Genomic DNA, 10,851 nt, shown 5'->3' with positions numbered 1-10,851 from the left:
GCAAAATCAAAGCAAGAGTAGTCTGTGATCCACTCTGGTCCAAGACTGCTTGTGACCACACAGTTGTTTCTCAACTAAGGTGGAAGACAAGGGACAGTTCTAAGAGAGAGGAACAGCCCTGTGCTGAGACCTGCATAGCCACTGAATGCTGACAGCTGGCTGGTGATCAGCTGGAGTCCAGCATAGATTTGTGTGTGGAACTGAGCAAAATGAAGCCACAGAGACTATGAGGTGGTGCTGGTCATTCTAAAGAGGCGAGTCCAGAAAGACGGCAGGCAGTATGGGACTCCTGGCATGCACATAGCCAGCTGGGGTACCCAAGTATTTGCTCACATTGCTCCTTCCCTACTCTCACTTGTCCTCACCCCAGAGCCCCGACATGGGCTTCAGTTCCTGCCTGAGTACATGCAGCACTTTACTTTCTAGACCTGTCTGGTGTACGGTGGTTCCCCTACAGACTAAGGCTCCTGTGAGATTACTCTGATTCCCTGTCTTTAGGTTCAAAAAGAAATATTGGTCCAATGCTTGCTGGGTTCACATCATCACAAACTGAGCAGAAAAAGAAGAGAAATATCCAAGTACATTTCTTTTCGAGATAAAAACTTTATTTTACAATTTTATAAAGCAGCTTTACATTAAGCACAAACAACCCATTTAACTTTGTATAGAAACAAAATACCTTTCCATTTGAAAAAATCAAGTTTTGCTGTATATAAAACTAACATGTGCACATTGTGCTTGGACTGCAAAGGCTGTACAGCTTTACAGAGGACCACCCTCAGAAGGGCATCCGGTAAACACATTATTGCATATTTGACACATGGCATATACCCCACATGTACAATGGAGAAGCAAGGAAACAATTACAAGAACAAACCAGCAGCTTTTGGTAAGAGTCTGTACACCAACAAAGACAGAGGCCTAGCCCATCTGGAGAGTACTTGTGACATTTTGCACATCTCACAGATGTTGCGTGACTCTTGAATGAAGCCGTTATATACAGTAACTCCTAAAGGTCAAACCTGCCCTTTGCTAGAAACTTTTGGCTGTTTTACTACTGAAATGGCAACAGATTCAACATGGAAGCTAACTCAGAGAAGTGAACCAAACCAATATCCTTAAAGAAAAGAAAAAAAATTAAAGAATCACAACAAAAATTTAAAATACCCTCCCCATTCTCTCTATACTCAGGATAAGTAAACATTTACATGATTTAAAAACCTGGGGAACTTTGTAGTCTTTTGGGACCAGGCAGGGTTCCTCACACATGCCTGGTTCTCCCACCGTCGAGCATGCTGGGGATCCCACGTCACACTTCCTACACACCCGGAGTCTCATTTGTTAACCTCCAGGTGACACAGAGGCATCCTCACGTCGACACAGAGGCATCCTCACATCTGACAAGCCAAGCACTCACAGTGCTGTCACAGGCTCAGTGTGACCATTTAGGGAATTCTGGGATCACAAGACAAGTCAAGTAACTGTTGCAATGTGGAAGGCAGTGGAAAAGCAATAGCAGTGAACTGTCATTTCTACATCAAAAACAGAAACAGAAACAAAAACAAAACAAAACAAAACAACTTTCCCTCTTCAGTGGAAAAGGACAACCACATTGGTAAGGCACTGGTGTTTGTCACAAAATCAGTTCCAGGATGATTTCACTGATTCCTCTCATCTGAAGACCAGTATGCAAACAGAAAGCAGAAGTTGGGGCCACTTCAGTAACAAATCTGATAGTGAACAGTGTTCCCTGGTGGGTAAGCTTGTTTTGAACATAGGTACTGAAAATAAAAAAGGGAGTCTTCATTTTTATTGCTAAGACAAAATGTGCATGTTCAGATGTTGCTGAAACACCTAGTGTGTAAGAACCACAGAGGTAAGTGCGGGGGAACCTAATGACCACACTAGTTAGGTTGTAGGCAACAGTAGGGTGTGGTCATATAAACTGGGAGTCTAAGCTTATTTTTCAACAGTTTAGTATTGTCTTCAGTACAGATCTTTCCTGTTTCCTTTGATGCTGATATAGTTTACATATGTATCATTAGGTATGTGTGTGTGCGCGAATGTGTATGTGTGTGTGTTCCAGTCTCAATAGCATTTTTTTTTTTTTTGCTGAATTCAACAGAAGTACAATGAGTGGGCAGATCATCCACCTTGTCTTAAACGTGCATCTGACCAACAGCATGGTAAGCTCCACTGTTTGTCCCTAGAAAGTGAGGCTCATGTTATTCAACTGTCTCCATATTATCACACCCTAAACAAAAACCAGAGCAAAACCAATCTCTGTTGCTTTTACCTAATGCCCAAAGTCTTAGAACAGACACCGTCCATGGCATGAGGACTCTGAAACTCACTTACAGATCTGATGGCACACAGACAGTAGTTGCAGTCGCATCTCTTCTATTTCAATGATGGAATCATTCAAAATTAAGCTTCAGAGAAACAGCGAGGACAGAAATGATGATGTGAAAATCAATAGTGACAACCCAGGCAGGCGAGACTTTACTGTGACTCCTGAGCATGACATTTAACCCAGCACTTCTCTTTTAAGGAGGAAGTACCAATGGTTAGTTTCAAATCATTAGTTCTGTCTCAGGTTTAGGCTTCTAATTAACATTCTGGGCCTTGTCCTCCCCCGGGGGACAGAAGCACTAGAGGACAGTATGAAGTGAAGTGCAACCTTTCAGATAGTGACACAGACACACTGCACTGAAGCAGGGGTGGGGAAGACGACTACCAAACTTTTACTGATTGTACACCAAGCTTCATAAAACACAGCAAGTCTGTTATTTCTTGTGCAGTCACCAAGTTTCATTTTAGTTGTGCTTATGTATGTGACCATGAAACCTGAACACAGGCTGTGTTTAGATATACAGAGTTCAAGAAAACCATGATTTAAAATATTTTCCATATATAATTGAACAAATGCAACAAATGCTCACTCCCCTCAAGAAATGAATCTACAGGAAAGAAACACTTTTAAAAAAACAGTCCACGACCCAGGCTATACGCACACATTTACTGCAGTACAGCACACTGATTTCTAAAAGCCTGCTTTCAGTATAAATATAAATAATCACATTTTAAAAGCACTCCATACTAAGTTCTAGGTAAGTGCTGGGCAGCAGGCTAGCAGCAGTGACTTCCCAATATCTTCCCCAGCTGAGAGCGATTCTGCACGGAGGCCTCCATGAAGAGCAGGGCAGAGGCCTCGTCTGTTCAGTGCACTGACTGAGCACTCTCCTTGCCTACCTTTCTAAGCACCTGACCCATGGAATGCAACTGTTTCAAAAGACTAAATGTAAGGGTCTCTTCTCACAGTGCTGGGACTCACAAACCCAGAACACACAGCATTTAAAAATGTGCGAAGTGCTGCTGAGCTCTGCCACTGACGCAGAGCTCGGCCCTTGAGCTCAGAAGAGGCTGGAATGCACTTTTGGTTTCAAGATCTAGTTGTGCTTTGCCCTACTGCCTTTCAGGTAGCTTTTCCACCTCTTGACAAATTCTTTGAAGATTGGGGACTCGTCGATGGTACTGAGCAGCTGCAGTTGGTTGATGTGGGTGGTGTGATAGTCCCAGCGGGCCAGGTTGGGAGCAATGCCAAGCATGAAGTGGCGGAGGTCATATATGGTTCCAGAGCCAGTATCATACAAGGGCAGCATGGCTTTAAGAGACTCCATGCCGCGCTCATACAAGGACCTCGCTTCTTTCCCAAGCTTCTCCCCTGCTGTTTCTTTTAGGTCATACAGCCCAATTAAAGAATACATAAAGCCATTTAAAACAAAAGAGCTAGGTGTAGTTGGATATTCTTCATACCAGTCATGTTTATTCATGAACACAGCTTTAACTCCATGCTGCTCTGACAGAAACTTGTATGGGGCTGTTGCCCTTAAAGCTGAATTGAGGAACACATAGTCTTTTGTTAGGAGATAGGCCCTGACTAAGGTAGAGATGGCTTGCCCTTGTGCCATGGCAGAGTACCATCCTGGCTCTAGAGATTTAAACCCTTCCCCTAACTTCCGGGTCACCATAATTGGCCAGCCACCTTTCTCATCCTGGTTCCTCACTAGCCAGTCACTAGCAGCAAAGAAGGCAGCCATGTGGGCTGTGGTGGAGATGGTAATGTTGTCCAGGAAGCCTTTCCCTTTTGCAATCAACCTAACCACCTTTTTGGGCATGATTTTGGTTGGCTTGACAGCTTTTGTGTTGGAAAGGCCCACTCCTTTCCTGAGGTCAGTGACCAGGTCTCTGGTGACTGTACTCCACGAAGTTCTGGGCCCAATGCCGTAGTATATGTCCCTGTCTTTGAAAGCAATTAGCTGGGTATTTGAGACATAATGCACAGTGAAGAGCTGATTCTTTTCTGTGGTCTCCAGAACCACAGACACACTCCCATTTGTTAAGAGCTTGAGGTCAAATGAAATAATGAAGTCTTTTGTGTTTCCCAGCTGCAAAGACACACCTTCACCAGTTTCTGTGAACAGACCAAGGACTGGTTAGCATAAAAGTATTTTTATACTTAAAATTTAATTGTGTTTATCCTTGACAACTACTGACCACACAAAATTAACTCCACAAAATTAATGATGGCTTCCCCTTACCTTTGACTCTGTCAGGTTCACAGGAAGGATTCTGAGCAAATAACTAAGAATTGCTGATAAAACTCTTTTCTAGACCTGAAGCCAACTGATCAAGAATCACTGATTATTCTAGTACACTTATTCTATAAAAGGGAGAAAAATAGCCAAAAGCTAATTCAATGCATATTATTACAAGAGAGTTAAAGTTTTAGACATTCACATGGCTATGTATGAAATTTCATTTCTAATGCAGTTTATATTCTGTGTCCTCCCTTCTGACCTCACTTGGCACCCACTTAGCTGTGAGTATGCACTGCTTACTTTCCCTTTACAGAAGGGTAACTGAGACACACAGTCAAGCAGCCTGCGAACACAAAGGACAGAACTCACAATGTCCAGTCTGCCTCTTTTTTTTTTTTTAGGTTTTATTTTTATTATAATTATTATAGTTTGTTGCTATTCTTTTTTTTCTATATTCTTTGTTTACATTCCAAATGATTTCCCCTTTCCCAGATCCCCCCTCCCCATATGTCCCATAAACCTTCTTCTCTCCATCCATTCTCCAATCACCTCCCTCCTTTTTTTCTCTGTCCTTATATTCCCCTCCAATGCTAGATCAATCCTTTCCAGGATCAGGACCTTCTCCATACTTCTTCATGGGAGTCATTTGTTATGCGATTTGTGCCTTGGGTATTCAGGGCTTCTGGGCTAATTAATATCCACTTATCAGAGATTGCATTCCATGTGTATTCTTTTGTGACTGGGTTACCTCACTTAGGATGATATTTTCCAGATCAAACCATTTGCCTAAAAAAATTTGTGAATTCATTGTTTCTAATTGCTGAGTAGTATTCCATTGTGTAAATATACCACATTTTCTGTATCCATTCCCCCTTTGAGGGGCATCTGGGTTCTTTCCAGCTTCTGGCTATTATAAATAAGGCTGCTATGAATATAATGGAGCATTTGTCTTTATTGCATGCCGGGGAATCCTTTGGGTATATGCCCAGGAGAGGTATAGTGGGGTCCTCCGGAACTTTCCTCAATGGACCGATCAGGAAAACAGAAACTGAACAGGGACACAATGAAACTAACTGAAGCTTTGGACGAATTAGATTTAACAGATATATATATATATAGAACATTCTATCCTAAAGCAAAAGAATATACCTTTTTCTCAGCACCTCATGGTACCTTCTCCAAAATCAACCATATAATTGGTCACAAGACAGACCTCAACAAATATAAGAAGATCGAACTAATCCCATGCCTCCTATCAGATCACTATGGAGTAAAAGTGGTCTTCAATAGCAACAAAAACAACAGAAAACCCACATACACGTGGAAACTGTACAATATTCTACTCAATGATACCTTGGTCAAGGAAGAAATAACGAAAGAAATTAAAGACTTTTTAGAACTTAACAGTCTGCCTCTTAATTTGATGTTGAAACTGATGTTTATTCTTTATATTCTTTGGAACTGTGAACAAAATTACTGGAAATTAAACAATGGGCTCATGTAGAAGATAAAAAGAGGGAAGGGGGTTAAAAAACCCTTCACAATTCCTGCTCTGCCAGAGGTCTGAAAAGGTAAAACAGACCTTTCCAAGTCCCAGTTTCAAGTGTTAGCAGAGACAATATTAACTTTGCAGTATAATTTTGACAATTTAAAAAAGACAGTGGCTTAGAACAGTGACAAATGATCGTGATTTTTTTGCCACCTAGTAATTACCACATGCTAATAAAGTGGTAAAAGCTGTCTTATTTAGCAAATTTCTCTCATATAGCTAGAGTACAGTGATGATTGGCTCTTAGCAGGATGATTGTTTGAATGATACTCAGCTAACAGTGACCAAAGACACTGTGCATATCAAAACCAAATAGCAGCAAGGATAACACCTAGAAGTGTACACACACACACACACACACACACACACACACACAACCTGCAGCACAAACTTCAAAACATCAAAGGGAAATATGAACATCTTAATCCTTACATGGCTTAAATTTCTCAAACACAACCACACAGTCTGTCATTTGGTCCTGAGGTTGGTAAATATGGATTATTTGTTTTAAAGGTGAAGACCTGCAGGTTTTGTGAGGTTAAACAACTACAAGTGTAGCAGGGCCTATAATCCAGGTTTCTGGGTCCAAGTACCATGAAGGAAGACAAATGTCAGTAAAAACATATGCTCAAAAGAATACTCAAAAGAGGTTCCTTTTCTAGCCATAAAAGCAGGCCTCTGCTGCTATCAGTCCTTGAGAGGATTTTCAGGAGCAACAAATCAGCCTGGATGGTGTCAGCATGTGGAGTCAAATGTCTCAATACTGGATTCCATGACTATATACCAGAATACACATGTCCCAAAGCTCTTTTTTTTTTTTTAAATTCAATATATTTTTTATTTACATTTCAAATGATTTCCCCTTTTCTAGCCCCCCACTCCCCGAAAGTCACATAAGCCCCCTTCTCTCCCCCTGTTCTCCCACCCACCCCTTCCCACTTCCCTGTTCTGGTTTTGCCTTATACTGCTACACTGAGTCTTTCCAGAACCAGGGGCCACTCCTCCGTTCTTCTTGTACCTCATTTGATGTGTGGATTATGTTTTGGGTATTCCAGTTTTCCAGGCTAATATCCACTTATTAGTGAGTGCATACCATGATTGATCTTTTGAGACTGGGTTACCTCACTTAGTATGATGTTCTCCAGCTCCATCCATTTGCCTAAGAATTTCGTAAATTCATTGTTTCTAATGGCTGAATAGTACTCCATTGTGTATATATACCACATTTTTTTGCATCCATTCTTCTGTTGAGGGATACCTGGGTTCTTTCCAATTTCTGGCTATTATAAATAGGGCTGCTATGAACATAGTGGAGCATATATCCTTATTACATGCTGGGGAATCCTCTGGGTATATGCCCAGGAGTAGTATAGCAGGATCTTCTGGAAGTGACGTGCCCAGTTTTCTGAGGAACCGCCAGACTGATTTCCAGAGTGGTTGTACCAATTTGCAACCCCACCAGCAGTGGAGGAGTAATCCTCTTTCTCCACATCCTCACCAACACCTGCTGTCTCCTGAGTTTTTAATCTTAGCCATTCTGACTGGTGTAAGGTGAAATGTCAGGGTTGTTTTGATTTGCATTTCCCTGATGACTAATAAAGTTGAGCATTTTTTAAGATGTTTCTCCGCCATCTGAAGTTCTTCAGGTGAGAATTCTTTGTTTAACTCTGTACCCCATTTTTTAATAGGGCTATTTGGTTTTCTGGGGTCTAACTTCTTGAGTTCTTTGTATATATTGGATATTAGCCCTCTATCTGATGTAGGGTTGGTAAAGATCTTTTCCCAATTTGCTGGTTGCCGATTTGTCCTTTTGATGGTGTCCTTTGCTTTACAGAAACTTTGTAATTTTATGAGGTCCCATTTGTCAATTCTTGATCTTAGAGCATACGCTATTGGTGTTCTGTTCATGAACTTTCCCCTGTACCGATGTCCTCAAGGGTCTTCCCCAGTTCCTTTTCTATTAGCTTCAGAGTGTCTGGCTTTATGTGGAGGTCCTTGATCCATTTGGAGTTGAGCTTAGTACAAGGAGACAAGGATGGATCAATTCGCATTCTTCTGCATGCTGACCTCCAGTTGAACCAGCACCATTTGTTGAAAAGGCTATCTTTTTTCCATTGGATGTTTTCAGCCCCTTTGTCGAGGATCAAGTGGCTATAGATGTGTTGGTTCATTTCTGGATCTTCAATCCTGTTCCATTGATCTGCCTGCCTGTCACTGTACCAATACCATGCAGTTTTTAACACTATTGCTCGGTAGTATTGCTTGAGGTCAGGGATACTGATTCCCCCAGAATTTGGAAAGGAAGAAGTCAAACTATCATTATTTGCAGATGATATGATAGTCTACCTAAGTGACCCAAAAAATTCCACTAGAGAACTCCTACAGCTGATAAACAACGTCAGCAAAGTGGCAGGTTATAAAACCAACTCAAGCAAATCAGAAGCCTTCCTATACTCAAAGGATAAGCAGGCTGAGAAAGAAATTAGGGAAATGATACCCTTCACAATAGCCACAAACAGTATAAAGTACCTTGGGGTGACTCTTACCAAACATGTGAAAGATCTGTATGACAAGAACTTCAAAACTCTGAAGAAGAAAATAGAAGAAGACCTCAAATAATGGAAAAACCTCCCATGCTCATGGATCGGCAGGATTAATATAGTTAAAATGGCCATTTTGCCAAAAGCAATATACAGATTCAACGCAATACCCATCAAAATCCCAACTCAATTCTTCATAGAGTTAGAAAGAGCAATTCTCAAATTCATCTGGAATAACAAAAAACCCAGGATAGCTAAAAGTATTCTCAACAACAAAAGAAATTCTGGGGGAATCAGTGGCCCAAAGCTCTTAATGACTACATTTGATAAAGCAGGCAATTATGGAAATTATATTAAGAATGAGAACACTACAGCTGACTTACAAATCAAATAATGCCTGGATGATGCTTTAAAAATTGACCACAATAGTAAGAACTTAGTTCAAGTCCACTTTAGCTGTCACGATATCACCACACTTGCTCTAACTAGTACTCTCCTCCTTTCCAGTAAAGTGAGATCTGGAGCTTTAGGATTCTGAACTGACATATAAATCACACAGGATTAAGTTATACTTAGCACAGTAGACTCTACTGAGTCGTCTTTTTTTTTTTTTAAAGATTTATTTATTATATATAACTACACTGTAACTGTCTTCAGATACTCCAGAAAGAGGGAGTCAGATCTTGTTACGGATAGTTGTGGTTGCTAGATTTGAACTCAGGTCCTCTGGAAGAGCAGTCGGTGCTCTTAACCACTGAGCCATCTCTCCAGACCGAGTCTTATTTATTTTATCTTGGAGTAACACCTCATTCATCTGACATCAATATTAAGTATTACATCTCTTCTGGCAGATTGAAGACAACACCTCATCTTTAAAAGTCCAGATGAAGGCAAGCTAAAATCCATTTCCTCCCAGAATTCTAATTTTTCATTTTATTTATGAAAATTGAATTAACTGACATAGTCTAATCAATCCTCTTATTATATCTTAATATACCAGATGAGTCCAAAGGATTCAGTAATGAACAAACCTCTCTAAAGGTCCGATTATTAATTTTTCTAAACCTTTAGCACTAACAAAAGGGCTCTGAAACAAAGAGGACTGATAAGAAGTCATGGTCCTCAACCAGTCAACCAGTCAACAATTGGAGTTTTCCCAACAATGATAGGAAACAGTCTTTCAATGTCCTCCTTTTGGCCTTACTTGCGACGTCATATGATCTGCCAGACTACAGTGGGGGTCTGAGTGGTAAAATAAGGGATGGTGTGGCAAACAGGAAACACAGCAGGCAAAATTCTATGCTCTCCTTAGAACACCCTGCTGCCTGGGGTCTTCTTCTTCCAATCTACTAACAGAAGTTTTGACTTTCCTGCTATTTGGAATCCTCCAAGCCCATGGGCCCTATTTTCTGAGCAGTTATTTTCAGGAGCTACTAAAACTTTGTTTGGTCTAGATGGCACATGTGTACTTTAACAAAGGATGGCAAACATGCTGTCAATCATTTTCTAGATTCGACACTAAAAGCACAAGTACCTAAACTATCATCACCACTACTACCAAAACCAAACAGAAGAGTAAGACTGTATCAAACTATAAAGTATAGCAATCAACCAAATAAAAAGGGGAAAAATAAAAAACAGGAGGAAATATCTGCACACTATAGATCTGAGAAGGGATTAATATCCATCATATATAAGAAACTCAATAGAAAAAAAAAGCAATAAATGAAAGAACTCTTTAATTAATTTGTGACAATCTCCAAAGTCACAAACAGCCACTGGATATATGCAAAGGTGTCCATCCCTTATCCTAAGGGAAGTACAAACAAAACCATAGCAACACCCACCATAGGACTATCAAGAAAAGCACAAACACTAATCAAGGTCTGTGGGGGGAAAGGATCTTTGTGCACTTTGAATCATATGTAAATTGGTACAGCCATTACAGCAAGTTGTATAAAGGTTCCCCCAAACTAAAACCAGAACTCAGGTGAACCAGGAATCCCACTTAACCAAAGGAGACAAAATTACTATCTCAAAGAGGTATGTTGGTGACAGATACCCCATGTTCACTGAAAGATCAGTAGAAATAGCCAAGACATGCAAACAACATGTGTGTGGTAATATGTACGTATGGCAAAAGGTGAATGTATAATGTGAA

The 10,851-nt window shown here is 40.6% G+C and overlaps 1 protein-coding gene across 3 annotated transcripts in view; it reads right to left on the bottom strand.

The window, feature by feature from the left end:
• Positions 1 to 589: 589 nt before the first annotated feature.
• Positions 590 to 10,851, bottom strand: part of Glce (glucuronic acid epimerase) — a 74,467-nt gene continuing 64,205 nt past the window's right edge. For all 3 annotated transcript variants that reach the window (XM_052188103.1, XM_052188104.1, XM_052188105.1), the window contains exon 5: positions 590 to 4,474. In XM_052188103.1, coding sequence (XP_052044063.1) covers positions 3,450 to 4,474 — 1,025 coding nt within the window. In that variant the 3' untranslated portion in view covers positions 590 to 3,449. The remainder of the gene's footprint in view (positions 4,475 to 10,851) is intronic.

The sequence above is a fragment of the Apodemus sylvaticus genome, chromosome 7, assembly GCF_947179515.1.
Source record: "Apodemus sylvaticus chromosome 7, mApoSyl1.1, whole genome shotgun sequence".
Classification (NCBI taxonomy): domain Eukaryota; kingdom Metazoa; phylum Chordata; class Mammalia; order Rodentia; family Muridae; genus Apodemus; species Apodemus sylvaticus.
Note: the sequence above shows the minus strand (reverse complement) of the source record. Positions and strands in the feature narration are given on the sequence as shown.